The sequence below is a fragment of the Engystomops pustulosus genome, chromosome 4 (genome assembly GCF_040894005.1).
Source record: "Engystomops pustulosus chromosome 4, aEngPut4.maternal, whole genome shotgun sequence".
Lineage (NCBI taxonomy): Eukaryota > Metazoa > Chordata > Amphibia > Anura > Leptodactylidae > Engystomops > Engystomops pustulosus.
The window spans coordinates 99,142,408-99,159,107 of NC_092414.1; the positions used below are offsets into that span (position 1 = coordinate 99,142,408).

The 16,700-nt window shown below is 37.3% G+C and overlaps 1 protein-coding gene across 1 annotated transcript in view; it reads right to left on the bottom strand.

Annotated features, from left to right (window-relative positions):
• Window positions 1-16,700, bottom strand: part of PDZRN4 (PDZ domain containing ring finger 4) — a 100,189-nt gene that overhangs the window by 21,690 nt on the left and 61,799 nt on the right. The window contains exons 2-3 of the mRNA XM_072146871.1: window positions 8,518-8,771; window positions 7,598-7,700 (exon numbers count right to left, since the gene is read on the bottom strand). Coding sequence (XP_072002972.1) covers window positions 7,598-7,700; window positions 8,518-8,771 — 357 coding nt within the window. The remainder of the gene's footprint in view (window positions 1-7,597; window positions 7,701-8,517; window positions 8,772-16,700) is intronic.

Sequence of the window (16,700 nt, forward strand, 5' to 3'; positions counted from 1 at the left end):
CTAATGATATATATCACTTGCAACGTTTTCATTTAGGAGCAAAAACGGGTGCAAAAACACTCCAGCCCGAAGGTGGCGTTAACTGAGAAGAAAGCACTGAGCCCCTTTGCAGAACAGCTCATTTCTAGCAGCAAAGCTCAGCCAGACACTGCAGACACTAGAACATATAATACAGACATAAGATACTCTGCAGACAGGAGCTGCAGACTCTATTTACAGTTCATCATCTTCTATTTACAAAACATTCTGCAAACTCCCGAGCTCAAAGCAAGACAGGAGAAAACTTTGCAGAACTTTGCAGAACGTTGCAGATTCTACATACAAGTGTCCCCCATGTAATTCTGCACAGTATCACCAGTGTCTGAGGGGGGATACTGGGCAGAATTACAGGGGTGCATCAGGAGACCCTCGGATCCCCTCTAGGAGAAGCCACTGCTGAGGAGATCACTGGGTGCTGGGTGTCACACCTGGGTGCTGCTGTGAGTGTTATCTTCATTCTGGAATGTGGGAGAAGCAGAGAGGAGCTTGTAGCAGGATCACATGTAAGTGCCTGAATCTAACATTGCGCCTAAACTGTGCCAAAATTGCGCCTAAACTGTGTTAAAGTAAAGTGATTAATAAGAGGCAGGAAATTAACTTATCACTGTTCATGATAATTCTGGCAAACAGTCCGCCAGAATTTAGGCGCAACTACTACACTTAGGCGCACAAAAGTGATAAATGTGGCCCTTTATATATGAAAGTATAATCAAATCTAACACTAGAACTGAGGTTTTTTAAAATTTCAGGCAAAAATAGTGCAAGTTGTAATCTGTCTATAAAGAACGGTCATTACAAATCTTAGCAGGTTCCTTATCTATCATCTGTGTGAATATGAGAGGGAAAGCCGATTACACAAACTACAAAAATGAATAACAAAGGAAGGGAAAAAGGTCACAGGAACATTTTACTTATATAAAGTATATTACAAAGTTTACTATTATAATCTGCAACTTTGATTCATGCAATTTTGTTAAACGTTGAGTTACTCTTTAAGATAGAATAGATCAGATGTGTGTTAAGATCTAAGAAGATAACATAGTTTATGTAAATAGTGTCAATAAAAGTCATGGCACTCACTGATTCTTGGTAAAAAGTTTTGTCCTTTATTCAGAGTAACGGACAACACTTTTTACTAAGTGAGTGCCGCGGCTTTTATTTACATTATCTATGGACTCTTAAACTTTGAGGCTGAGAAACACCGAAGCGTCCTGTACTGTAAGCATTGATCTTCTGGACTGTTTACCTGTGTCGTGTGTGTGCTAAGGATATGCGTGCCCATCAGATACATATCTCTTCATTATTCGTGATAGTTAATGTAAATATATAAACTTTTTTGATGACTTTATAAACACACTTATACTCTCAAATTATTATATTATTCAGTACAAATAGATACGGAATGGTATACTTATGCAACAATATAGAAGGCTATGCTAAGTTTTGCTGTTTCTAGTGATCTAAAATTTAATTTACATTTATAAAATAATGTATTGCTATACCCCATTTATATCTTATCAACTGAGGTAGTTTAAAATTCTGCTAATGCTTATGCTTAGCTGCAAGCACAAGTGTAAACTCCCATTCACTTTAATTCAATGTAGAAAAATGCATAGGAGACACAGGGGGCTATTTATTATAAGCTGGGACATGGTGCTCCAGAGTATGATGTCCCCCAAACCCTCTTTCATGATGGATATATCAGGATAAATATCTCACACTGAATCTGGAGGTGGATATTTATTAATTATTTTATAACCTCAACAATAAAATATGGACTGTAAACCTTTAGTTCTATAAGCACATTTTCTAATATGCCTTTTAAAGGGAAAATTTACTGATTACAATTTAAGGTTTGCTCCTCTGGTGGAACACACCATTGTCTGCCTTTTTTCACACATAAATGTGTCAATGTCATAGTGAAAGCTTCCACTTTAAGTAGGTTAAAAGAAACAATAAGGGTTTACAGTAAGTGTACAACCTTCAATCCAGCTCAGTCTCTGCTATGATTATATTTGAGACTGTTTTTGGCTCTATTCATGCCTCAGTCATAAATTGCTCTTTCATGGAGTTATCGTTTTAACAATAGTTGTGAAATATAGTCATCACAAGACTATCTACAGAAGCAGAGAGAAATCACTAAAATTATTTTTCCCAGTCAGGTTCTGAAACATTACAACTAAATCACTGCCGCTGATGTTCTGCCGGAAAAAAAAAATAAAAATCATATAAATTACAATTTAACTGTAAGTATTGCAAGGGGACCTGCAATTTCTTTTAAAAAATGTGGATGAACGATTATGTGTTCGTGGAAAGCAAAACAAAATATTATATAATGTAAAAATAAAGATTTTCTACAACCTTCTATGTGTTGAAATACATTACCATGTCAGTCTTTCTACACAACCAGTAACCTTGAGTCTATACTGCATATTTACAGTATTTCTCTTATGCATAGGGAAGGAATACATAGAAATTAGATCACTTATATTTATATTAGTTACATAAATTAAGAGGGTATGCTGTGACCTGTGATAAATAGCGGCTACAATTTTCTAAATTGTTGGATTCTATTCCATTCTGAGGTCGAAAACAAGTATTCAGCCACAATGGAAAGGACATCAACTGAAAGTAGTGTGTTTGTACTGACCTAAAAGAGACATCATTTCAATGTTGAACAACTGAGAAACCTTGTCCAATACAGTCCACAGAAAAACGTATTACAATGTAACAAGGGTTTTGCAGAACTAATATGTACTCTCTGCTTTCTCAGATTCTTCCACAGTTGAACGAAGGCACCCAAAGTGTAGCTCAGAAAGGGTGTGAAAGAACAATGAGGGTACGTAACAATTTGTATCTCCTCTTGCAAACACTATTGGATATGTCTTTGGCTCTATAAAAATGGTGGGACTGGTATTTTGTTTATTCGGTGGCTTCATCTTTGATATTATGGACAGTTTTATATAAAAATGTATTACCAACAGTATTACAACATATATGGGTATGTAGAAATCATTTTGCCCCCATTCTTTTGGTGAAGTTTGATGTGATTCTCTGAACTAGTACCACTTTTGCCCATTATGAACTTGACCTATATAAGATTTGCAAGGCATAAGAATTACTTTGGTTGTTTCCTGTTAAAAAAAGAGTTAAAAAAAAGTTAAATTTAAGAGGGCATTCTTTGGATATGCAGTTCAATCTGAAATTAATACAGATCTTGATGGAATCTTTACTCCACCCCACCACCCTAATGCAGCAAAGGGAAATGACCGGATGTTTTTTTTACAAAGTAGGGCAGTAAGTGGGCTACATCACAAAACAGAATGAGCACTTACAGTAGATTCAGTAGTCTCTATACTCTACCCACTGGTCTTTTAAATCTTATTTCAATCAAAAGATGGCTGCCTAAAAGTGGCTAAAAGCTGTATAACCAAATCAGTGTCTGATACCTAGCTAAGGTTTCTCCATCATGTACTGTATTAACTTGACATTAATTAAAAAACGGTATTCATTGACAAAATGTGTAAGCTATGTTGCTTATTTCTGCCATATCTAAGCTATGATCTATGTTATCATTTGTTTCCTATCACACCTTACTCTTAACAATGTCATCATAAAAATAAACAAATTTAGAATGTATGTGTGAAGTGCAATAGAAATAAACAAGACTCAAACAGAGCTGCAAGATGGTAAACATGTTCAATCTGCTGAAAGCTTTGCAATCACAAATGAAATTGGATTCCCTCATGTCTTCTCACTTATCAGCGATGACAGGCTGAGAATGGCATGACTTTTTGAAAAGTAGAGAGAGGGGACAAATCAGAATTGATGTCAGATTCAGCTAAATAGATATGGGTGGCGGTGCAGTAAAAAGACATTCGTGTTTATCAATTCCATGTGCTCGATGGAGATAATGCTCTGGTCAGAGGACTGGAACAAGTATTATTTTTCAATCTTATCCAATACTGGAATATCAGATAGTTTGCTTACTCTAAAGGGGAATGTGTTACTTTTTTACTTTTAAAGGGGTATTCCCATTTTAGCAAATAAATGTTATTGTTTGTGTAATGAAAAGATATACAATTTTACAATATACTTTCTGTATCAGTTCCTCATTGTTTTCTAGATCTCTGCTTGCTGTCATTCTATAGGAAGCTTCATTGTTTTGTTTCCAGTGAACAGAAATCGACCGTGGTCACACAGGTACACGGCTCGTTAAACCATATAGCTCTGATTAGTCTCTTTGATACTAACGAGCCATGCACCTATGTGGCCATTGTTAGATATCTGGCATGAGAAACTGCTGCAAAAATTATATTGGAAAAATATATAACTTATTATTATACAAACAATAATTAATTTGTCAAAATACCTCTTTAAGTACATAAACTGGGTATATTATACAGAACAATTGTCATACTCATTTACTGTTTTAATAATTCTTAAACTGTCAGAAATTCCTCACTATACTGACACATGCCCACAGCAAGCTTTGCTATTACCCACACAGTTAAACAATCTATTTGAATGTGATTTAAAATACACCTATCACTATGTTTTCTATTTTAAGACAAGCTGAATACATAATGTATCAGGGGTTATAGCTCTAATTCTCTGGTGTTGGCACAAATGCTGACTTTCTTGACATTCAGTGATTTGAGAGACTCTGTTATTGTGTCTTTACTATAGAGGGCCAACTACTTGTATTTGAGGCTGGTCCAGGAGTGCAAAAGGAAACCCTGCTTTGACTCCACGTGATTCCTTGTGTGAAAATTAGGTTGCCAATGGAAGGATTCAGTTTAAACCACAAAAAGAAATTCAAAACATTTTTAAAAGAAGTTAAAATGTTGTAAAAAAATTTTTAAAAATTATCTTAGTCACAGTTATTTTACAAGTTTTTAAAATGAATATTAAATTGTGCACTTAGAAAGGCAACCCAGATGTCATTGAATGGAAAAATTCTTTATTGACAGTGAGCTATTGTAGCGAGCAGTGTGACGCAGTTATAACCAAGTCATAAGGTGCATAAAAAACATGATGGGAATGTAGGGGAAAGGCTTTATAAATCATAAGCTAGAGCACATCTGCAACACTATATACCAGATTTGGGAAAAATGTAAAATTAAAATGCAAAATTTACATTTTAATTACTACACATCAATTGTATTGAATTTTATGAGGTCCGAAGTCAATTACTTTCTAAATAAATTGTGACTCTATTGAGATTTCATCTTGATAGTCTGCAGTTATTTTTATATTTTGAAATAATTTCAAAAATTTTACTAAAAATGTTTCAGTTCCCAGGAACTTTTTATGTAGCCCTTACGAGCCAGATACACAAAAGGAGGATAAAAATAAGCACTATTATCTTATCACATTTGTGTTTGATGACCAACACTGGTATTGTTAAACTGGTCATACATGAAAGGTTTTCGATAGCTTTGATGGGTGACATAGATCACTTTCTGACAACAGACAATAGAATTTTAACCCTGCGTTGTTGTAGAAGACAATCACCAAATCATTGGTTCTTTGGGAGAACCATAGACTGCATTTTAACTTTAACATGATTGTCCAGAAAAAAATCAACTTTCTCAAATCAATTGTGAAGTTATTTATAAACCTAAAATTTATTTATAAACCTAAAAGTCTAAAATTTCGAATGAATAGCCGGCTTTCATTTGAAATAGATTCTCCATCTACTATAAATATATTTTATTATTTATCTGAGCTTTAAATACAATTGTTTTTCCAGAATTTTTATATTGAAGACTCATCCCAATAAAAGATTTGTGAATTCCTCAAAAAATCTATTTGATCATTCAACAAATTGCTTTAAAATTTGATTTGGATTCAAAACAAATTGATCTAAAAAAAAAAAGGTAAAAGAAGTTATGACCAAAAAGTTGTCGCCTTCCTGGAGCCTTTACTAAACCTAGGGAGCAGGGTCCTCCCAGTGTTAACCCAGAGATGCTGTTTCCAGACCTGTCCACACCAACACCAGCAAGGAACCTGATGAAGGAGGTAGTCCACCTCCGAAATGCAAAATAAACTAACATTACTCAAAAAAGTTTTAGACAATGTAAGGGAGGGGAGTGGATAGGGGAGAGCTAAAGGGGGGGGGTGTGAGCATGGAGGAGGAGAGAATACAGAGCAAGGAGAAAGGGACTTGAGCAGTTGGAACTCCCCCCTGGGACTTTCTTTACACTGCTGGCAGGGAGCCAGGTGCTGTAAATTAACTTTATAAAAGATTTGACTCAAGTCAGAATGCTGTCAAAGGCATTTTTAAAGAAGCATTGGAGAGGTTATTGTAACCTGTCATCCAGTTAAAACTACTTTTTATTTTTCTTCCCTTTTTATTCGAAACAACATTATAAATGTCTTACTAAGGACATGATTAGAGATGAGCGAGCACTAAAATGCTCGGGTGCTCGTTATTCGAGACGAACTTTTCCAGATGCTCGAGTGCTCGTCTCGAATAACGAGCCCCATTGAAGTCAATGGGAGACCCGAGCATTTTTTAAATAAAACTGAACAGTAAAAGAACAGTGCAAAAAAAATTTTTTCCAGATGTTTGCAGATGTTTTACTTGTAAGAACACATTGAAATAACACTATTCTTCACTTTGCAGGTGTTCGCGCGTGTCTCCCGCTAAGTTAGGAGATGTGCACGAACATCTGGAATGTGAAGAATATTGTTCTTTCAATGTGTTCTGCACTTAAATGCTCCTGTGTTCACTGTTTTTAATGTTTTAATTCTATTCTTCACTTTGCAGGTGTGCGCGTGTGTCTCCCGATAGGTTCGGAGATACGCGCGCACAGCTGCAAAGTGAAGAATAGAATTAAAACATTAAAAACAGTGAATACAGGAGTATTTAAGTGCAGAACACATTGAAAGAACACTATTCTTCACATTCCAGATGTTCCGAACATCTCCGAACCTAACGGGAGACACGCGCGAACACCTGGAAAGTGAAGAATAGTGTTATTTCAATGTGTTCTTACAAGTAAAACATCTGCAAACATGTGTAATATTTTTTTTTTACAATAAAAATACTTTTATTCAATTTATTTTATTAATTTACTGCTCGATCTCGAGCCGGTGAGATACTCGTCCGAGTAACGAGCCGGTCCGAGTATGCTAATACTCGACCGAGCAGTATACTCGGACGAGTATACTCGCTCATCTCTAGACATGATGTAAAAAATTTTGCTAAGTAGAAATTAGAACCAAACATAGTGTATATTAAATATTTGGCCATGTTAATCTTACGTTCTAATAATGATGTACCTCCAAATAAATTTGGTGCATCCTACTCCAGCACTCTTCAGATTGAAACACTGGCCTTGAACATGTTGCATTTATGTCAATCAACATAAGACAACAGATCCTTTTTATTAGAAAAATAAGAAATTTCTTGTTTTGACACAACATAACAATAGACGCGTCACTTTATGATCAATTACAGTAAATAATACCTGTAAACATGATTATTAATGTGTTCTTCTATGCTGTAAGAGAACCGCAAGCCCTCAGGCGTTATGGAAAATAGTCTTACCTCATACTCAAAGTCTTCTGTTCTGTCTCCATCAGCAGGCAGGCTGGAAAGATACTCATTACCTTCATAAAATTCATGCTCCATTGGATGAAGAGAATGGCAGCTATATGGAAAAAATTGGTGCAAGAAGGCCAGATGAGACAATGTTCTTCTTTTTAATTAAAATATGACAAACTTATCTGCAGCTTTCTCGTTTCAAGAGGTTAGGATGGGTTGCTAATCTAAAGAAACAGTGAACAAAAAGATATGTTTCTTTTCATTTACTGCACACTTAGAGTAGTCATTTTCATAGCTTAAATTGGATTCCAGGCAATGATCTGTGCACCAAATCAAAAGAAATACAGCAGTACATTCATAACAAAGGGCTGGCAATGTTCCGCAGCTGCAGGATTCCAATCTGTCTTTTTGAAACTCAGCCTGTCTGCTAATGAAGCCATGTCCACGTTTTATATTCTGGAAAATGTGGACACAATAACTTCAATAAATACAGAAGTACACTTTACAATAAATTGAAAATACTTTTCTAACAATGAGCGCTGGTGAATGGCTTGATGTGAGGCTTGGTTTCTTAATTCGCTTACAAGTTGGTGTTATCTGTCTAATCCCTACATGGTGTCTAGGAGGCAAAGATTGATTAGGCTAAAGAATACTGCCTTTTTCATTTTTTTAGTTACAGTTTGGAAATATTAGATGTTGTATGCTTTCCAACATTGTTCATTTGATAAGAAAAAGCTACAGGATTCCTTAGTGAAGCTGGAGATAAGATGTTGGCTGTATTGTGAGGTTTTATAGACATAGACCATTGAATGTTCAGATGTCACTTAGTAGTCATATTTGGTTTAAATCAAAACTTTTTTACATTATTTTATTTAAACTTTAGCTCAGTCTCTATGACAAATCACAAATGGAAATCCTCCTACCTGTCAGATAGAAGAAATGGGCAAATGTCAGGAACTGGAGGAGTGGATGGTCTAAGTTTGGCAAGAGCCATTATGTGCTCGAATGTGATATCTGTTTGAGTGCTCACATTCACAAGCTGCACCTCCTGGGAACTTCCATGAGCTCTGTTAGCTGATGTTCGTCTTAATACTTGAACTACTATTGGGTCTTTAGCATTACGAAAGGCTTCAACTGCTTCTTCGTGAGTAGCTTTTATCAGGTCCTTCCCATTAACCTATTAAAAAGCATAAATAGGAAAATGTTGTTCACTGTGTCTTTTCAATGTATAAAAATGCTAATTTTATTAAATTAAAATTATAATAATTTCATATGCCAATTAGTATCTTAATTTACTTTTACTTAAAAACATAACATTTTATGAACTCCTGATTCTCCAATTTTTATGACAAGTAAAATAATATTTTTATTGCTATTTTTTTCTTTTGTTAACTGAAGCTGCAAACAATACACTTCAAGTTTGAAGGTAACATGTATACAATTCCTATAAAGTTTCAAATAAAGAATGAGTGTCTATCATAGGAGAAGTGCTGTTCAGGGCAAGAGAATTTAAGAAAATATGTTGTGAGGATTTAGGCCCAGAATCTACCACCCACCTTTTATCCAGAATACAGTGTTAAAATCAAAATCAGAAAAAGAACATTAATACTGTATTCAAATGACCTTTAAGCAGTCACAGAGGCAGAGAAACTGGTGTTTTACCTCCTGGCTTCTCCTGACCTTAGAGGCCAAGTACATCACCCCAATTCTTTGTGATATTTGTTGAAGGTTACACATGATCAATTTTTTATGGGACTGGTCAAGAGCGATCAGACCAGCTTGAATCTTGTCCACCTCTGTGATTCCTTAGGTAACTTGTATACAGTGTTGAAATTTCTCTTTCTGTATAAAGCTAAGGGCACCATTGTGATCCTTTCATTCTCCCAGATAACCATGTAGTCATTGCTCGTGGGTCTAAATCCCAATGATTGATTTCCTCTACAAAGAATTTATAATTTAAAAACATACAAGTCATGAGAGAAAACATGTGTTCAGAAATAAAGTAGTCCTCGTTGTATGATGTGTTGGGCATCTCCTTGTACACTACAATATACAGTACAGACAAAAACGTTGGACACACCTTCTCATTCAAAGAGTTTTCTGTATTTTCATGTTTATAAAAAATTGTATATTCACACTGAAGGCATCAAAACTATGGATTAACACATTTGGAATTATATACTTAATGTGTCTGAATTCTAGGTTCTTCAAAGTAGCCACCTTATGCTCTGATTACTGCTTTGCACACTCTTGGCATTTTCTTGATGAGCTTCAAGAAGTGGTCTTCCAACAGTCTTGAAGGAGTTCCCAGAGATGTGTAGCACTTGTTGGCCTTCACTCTGCTGTCCAGCTCACCCCATACCATCTGAAATGGGGTCAGGTCTGGTGACTGTGGAGGCCATGTCATCTGTCCTGGAGATGTGTTCGGGGTCGTCCCGTTGAAAAATAAATTATGGTCCAACTAAACGCAAACTGGATGGATTAGCATGTCACTGCAAGATGCCGTGGTAACCATGCTGGTTCAGTATACTTTCAATTATGAACAAATCCCCAACAGTGTCACCAGCAAAGCACCCCCCATCACACCTCCTCCTCCATGCTTCACAGTGGGAACCAGGCATGTACAGGTTATTCCTTATCCTTTGTAGCACAAAGACAACTGGTTGGAACCAAAGATCTCAAATTTGGAATCTACAGATTTCAACTGGTCTAATGTCCATTCCTTGTGTTCTTTAGTCCAAACAAGTCTCTTCTGCTTGTTGCCTGTCCTTAGCAGTGGTTTCCAAGCAGATATTTTACTATCAAGGCCGCTGTACACAGTCTCTTCTTAACAGTTGTTGTAGAGATGTGTCTGCTGCTAGAACTCTGTAAGGCATTGACCTGGTCTCTAATCTGAGCTGCTGTTAACCTGTGACTGGTTACTCAGATGAACTTATCCTCCACAGCAGAGGTGACTCTTGGTCTTCCTTTTTAGGGTGGTCCTCATGTGAGCCAGTTTCTTTGTAGCGCTTGATGGTTTTTGCACCTTCACTTGGGGACACTTTTAAAATTTTCCCAATTTTATGGACTGACTTTCATTTCTTAAAGTAATGATGGTCACTTGCTTTTCTTTACTTAGTTGCTTTTTTCTAGTCATAATACAAGTTCTAACAGTCTATTCAGTAGGACTATCAGCTGTGTAGCCACCTGACTTCTGCAGAACACAGCTGATGATCCCAAACATATTTATAAGGCAAGAAATGCCACTTATTAAACCTGACGGGCACACATGTGATGTGAAAAACTTTTCTGGAGACTACCTCTTGAAGCTCATCAAAAAATGCCAAGAGTGTGCAAAGCAGTAAACAAAGCAAAAGGTGGCTACTTTGAAGAACCTAGAACAGTGATGGCGAACCTATGGCACGGGTGCCAGAGGTGGCACTCAGAGCCCTTTCTGTGGGCACCCGGGCCATCACCCAAGAACACTAGACAGGACTCAAAGAATCTTCCTGCAGTTCCAAGCAACTTAAAAAATGCTGCTTTCATTCATATATTTAAGTGATACTTACTTCGCTACTTGGGAATGTAAGAAGAGGGAGAATGAGTAGACAGGACCGAATTATCTTTGGAGGATTTCTGCGGGCCCTACAATTCTCTGTGTACAGAGGGACACTAGAATTAAGCTAAAATGATGCAATTTTTCCAACTTGTGCTCAGGAGGCCAATATGATTGAACGTTGTTGAAGAACAGAGAGCAATAAGTTACTGCTTTCATTTTTGGTTGGCACCTCACAATAAATAAAGGGGGTATTGGGTTGCAGTTTGGGCACTCGGCCGCTAAAAGGTTCGCCATCACTGACCTAGAATATAAGACATATTTTCAGTTATTTCACACTTTTTTGTTAAGTATATAATTCCACACTTGTTATTTCATAGTTTTGATGCCTTCAGTGTGAATCTACAATTTTTATGGTCATCAAAATACAGAAAACTCTTTAAGATAAGATAAGATATGATAAGATCATCCTTTATTAGTCCCACAGTGGGGAAATTCACAGCGTTACAGCAGCAGAGAGGGTACAGAGAGTGAAGTACAAACTATGACAACAATAATATTAGGGATAAATGAACAAAGAGAAAAGGGGGATAAAAAGACAAAAAAGAGACAAGCAATAATCGTCAGTTTGATGTTTAGTCTGTGGATGGGACTTGTAGGGACTGGTTAGGTGGGGGGCACAGGTTACTTCTGTTTGGGCCTTGTTTGTTGAATGAGAAGGTGTGTCCAAACATTTGGTCTGTAATGTATATTGTCATTTTTCCTTTTTCTTCAGTATAGGTGATGCACAGGCCTGGCCCGAAGCCAGGTAGAGTCTGGAGCAAGATAGAACCAGTGATATGGTGACCAAGGCCATACACCTTTGGGTTGATTTGGATCAATATGAGTCTAGTAGAAAGTCTACAAATCTATTTTTTTAAACTGCTTAGAAAGTCTAAAAATCTTACTTTAAATATCTGATTCTAGTCACCTATTTTCATCCACACACCTCAGCTGTATTTAAATGGGTCCCTTTTGTACATAGTTATTTTAAACATATTAACCCCTTAAGGACGCAGCCATTTTACAGCTTAAGGCTCAGTCCCATTTTTTGGATTCTGACATGCGTCGCTTTATATGGTTATAACTTTTGAACACTGTTGCTTATCAAAACGATTCTGAGATTGTTTTTTACCCACATGTTGTACTTCATTTTAGTGGTAAATTTTGGCTGATAAGTTTTGCATTTATTTAAAAAAAAAAAGAAAATATGATGAATTTTCTGAAAAATTTGCCATTTTTGAAATTTGAAATCATTGCGTTTTCAGGCAGATAGATGTACCACCTAAATAAATTGCTGAATAACATTTCCCATGTGTCTACTTTACATTTTCACCATTTTTGAAATGTCTGGATAATTTATTTTGATGTCACGCGGCTTACAAATCGAATAGCGTTTTTCCGGATTTTCAGAATTGACTATTTTGGGGATAAATACAGTTTTGAATGAAAATTTACATATTTAGCATCAAAACCCCCCATATAACCAACCCAATTTCAAATCTGCACCCCTCAAGCTATCAGAAACAGATTTTACGAAGATTGTTAACCCCTTGAGATCTTCATAGTAATTACATCAAAATGGAGGCGAAATTTAGAATACTCAAATTGTGCCGGTTATACGTTCATTTAGCCCTAAAATTTACACATTTCCAAAAGATAAAAATACAAAACCCACCATACAATTTGTTCTACAATTTCTCCCGAGTGCAGAGACCCCCCACATGTGGCCGTGACTTGTTTTATGGGCACACAGTGAGGCGCAGAAGGGAAGGAGCGCCCTGCAGCTGCCAGGATTTTACTTTCCTCATTGGCCTCTTTTGAAGGCTGTAAAATTTTCGCTTTTGCGCTATTAGGGCCATGTGATGGCATTTTTTTTGCGGGATGAGATGCTTTTTCCAATGTTATCATTTTGGGGTTGGTATCACCTATTGTTGAAAATTTAGGAACTTCTTTTTGAGAGCAGGAGTAGAAAAGCATCAATTCTCTACTGGTTTTTTTACTTTTTTTTTGTGGTGTTCACCGTATAGACTAATAATCATGTTATCTTTATTCTATGGGTTGATACGATTACGGGGATACCAGACACGAATATATTTTCTTGCGTTTTACTAAATTTGTAAAATAAAACCCTATTGTGGGGAAAAATCTATCATTTTTGTATTGCCAACTTCCAAGGGCATAACTTTGTTTTTGGCTACGGAGCTGGTTGATGGCTTGTTTTTTGCGGGACACGTTGTACTTTGCACCAGTATCATTCTAGAGTACATATGTTTTTTTAATCACTTTTTATAGCATTTTTTGTGGGATTGAATAGGTAAAAATCATAATTTTTGGAGGGTTTATAACAGTTTTCTTTTACGGCGTTCATCGTGCGGGTTCAATAATTATTTATTTTTATTCTACGGGTTGTTACGGACGCGGTGGTCCTATATATGTGGGGTTTGTGTTATGATTTAGACTTTTTTTTTAGTTATATGTCTCTTTATATGTTTTGGGGCTTTTGGGCATTTTTGGTGATTTATTACTTTATTTTTTTATTGAATAATTTTTTTTTTTACTTTTTCACTTTTTCCACCATGGGAAATGAACAAGCAATCATCTGATTGCTTGTTCATAATAATACCCTGCAATACTTATGTATTGCAGGGCATTATCAGTGTCCGCCTATGCACTTGCATAGGGTGGCACTCTGCCAGTAAGATGACGTCACAGACGCCATCTTACCGGCAGTTCCTGCAGGTAACACTGGGGTCCAGATCGGACCCCAGTGATACCGTAGCAATGATCGGTGCCCCCCGAAAATGATTCGGGGGGGGGGCGATCGTGGGGGAAAAACACCCCAGATGCATGTTAGATGCCGCGGTCGCGATGACCGCGGCATTTAATGGGTTAATCACCCGCGATCAGAGACAACTCCGATCGCGGGTGTTAAACTGGGGTGCCGGCTATCAGTCACAGCCGGCACCCCGTGTTTCCCGATGCCGGTTCGGCTCAAATCTTGAGCGCTAAGTCACTGATATATCGGACGCTGAGCGTTAAGAGGTTAATAAAGAATCTAGGTTTTAAAGTATATTTCTTACAATCTCCACACCCTATAGTGATTTCAGAATTTGTAATTATTTTGCAATATTCCTGTAGATATTCCATATTGAATTAACCCCTTAATGACCGCCCTATCGGCTTTTTACGGCGGTCATTAAGGGTACTTCTTCTGACGCGTATGCCTTTCTACGGCGGCGCGTCAGAAGAAGTTTTCGGGACACCGGGTTATTATAGTGCCGGTGTCGGGCTGTGATATCACAGCCCAGACCCAGCACTAAAACCCGGGATCGGAAAAACTTTGATCCCGGGTGTTTAACCCCTTACACACCGCGGTCAAGCAAGACCGCGGCGTGCAAGTGTGCCCCCCGTGGATCGGATCCCCCCGGTGTGCTTACCGGGGGATCCAATCCCTCCTGCCTCAGCCCCGGGTTCCGACGAGTGACCCGGGGCTGTCGACTCCTCCTGGCAGGACCCGGCTGTGTGTAACTGAGCATGCTCAGCATGCTCAGTTACTTACAGTATACACTGCAATACAAGTGTATTGCAGTGTAAAGGCTTGAATAAGCGATCGGATGATCGCTTTTTCAAGCCAAGAAGTAGAAAGTGTAAAAAAAAGTTTAAAAAAAAAATTAAATCTTTTTATAATATAATTAAATAAATAAATAAAATAAAAGTCCCATAATCTCCCCAGTATCACATAAAATGCAAATAAAGTAAATAAAACACAAAAACACGTACATATTTGGTATCACCGCGTCCGTATTAATCTGTACAATAAATCTAAATCAATATTGAACCCGCTTGGTGAACTACGTAAAAAAAAACTCGAAAAACTTCCCATAATATACAATTTTCCATCAAACACCATCACAAAAAATGTTCTAAAAAGTGATCAATAAAAGTTACCTTCCCTAATATGATACGACTGAAAAGAACAACTGTTTTCGCAAAAAATAAGCCCTCAACCAGATCTGACAACAGAAAAATACAGAAGTTATGGCCCTGAAAAATTGTCAATAGTAAAAACAATGCGATTTTCTCCAATATTGGTTTTGCTCAGGAAAATTGAGCAAAAATAAGAAAAACTAAATAAATGAGGTATCACCGCAATCGTAGTGAACCAGAGAATAAAGATAAAATATTATTTTTACGTTACGGTGAGCGGGGGAAAAAAAATGCTAACAATCCAAAATAAAAATTGATGATTTTGTTTGTGTCCCCCTTGAAATAGTTAATAAAATCTCATGAATAAGCTTTAGACTCCCAAAATAAATTATCTATACATTGTATCTCATCCCGTACATAATGAGCCCTCATATGTTCGCATTACCAAAAAGAAAAAAAATTATAGGTCGTACAATGTGACAATACAAATCTGCTGTAAATGGCGCCTCCATTCATTCTATACTCGGCCGTGCGCCCGTACAGCAGTCACCACCACATATGGGGTATCAGTACACTCGGGAGGAATTGGGCATCAAGCGTTGCAGTGCGTTTCATCATTTAATTTATTCTGAAAATGTCAGTTTTGGCCTAAATGAATGTATTTTCCAAAAAAAATTCTATAGTTTCTAAATCGCAGGTCCATATTTTTTAACCCATGTGAAACACTTAAAGGGTTAATGGACTTAATAGAAGTTGTTTTACATACGTTGAGGGGTGAAGTTTCTATAGTGGGGTAATTTATGGGGTTTTACTATTATTTAGGCCTCTCAAAGTCACCTGAAAGCTGAGTGGTCCCTCAAAATGTGAGTTTTGGCAATTTTCATGAAAATAAGAAAAATCGCACCTAAAGTTCTGCGCCTCATAACATCCTAGAAAAATGACTGGAAGCATAAAATATCATCCCAACATAAAGCAGATATTCTGGAAATGTTAATTATCAAACTTTTTGGGTAGTTTTACTTCTTGTCTGGAAAGCAGAACATTTCATACTTGGAAAATGAAGAATTTTTACAAACTTTTGCCAAATGTTCACTTTTTTTCAGAATGAAACGCAAAACTTATCACTTAAATTTTATAACTAACATGAATTACAATGTGTCACGAGAAAACATTCACAAAATAACCCGGATATGTTAAAGCGTTCCGAAGTTATAACCAATTATCGTGAGACATGTCAGATTTGAAAAATCGAGTCTGGTCATTGAGCTGAAAACTAGTGTCGGTGATAAGGGGTTAACCCCTTCCCGACATTTGACGTACTATTACTGCATGGCGGGAGGTGCGTTCCCGCAAAATGCAGTAATAGTACGTCAAGCTTCTGGCGCCGGCTCCTAAACGGAGCCGGCGCCAGAAGCTGCGAGTGTCGGCTATATATTATAGCCGACACCTGCCTCTAACACCCGCAATCGGAGATTTCTCCGATCGCGGGTGTTAACCCCTAACAGGTGCATTGTCGCTGGAATCGGACCCCCCCGCGGCGCTTACCGGGGGGGTCCGCTGCTCCGATCGCAGCCCCGGGACTGCCGGTGCCCGGGGCTGCGC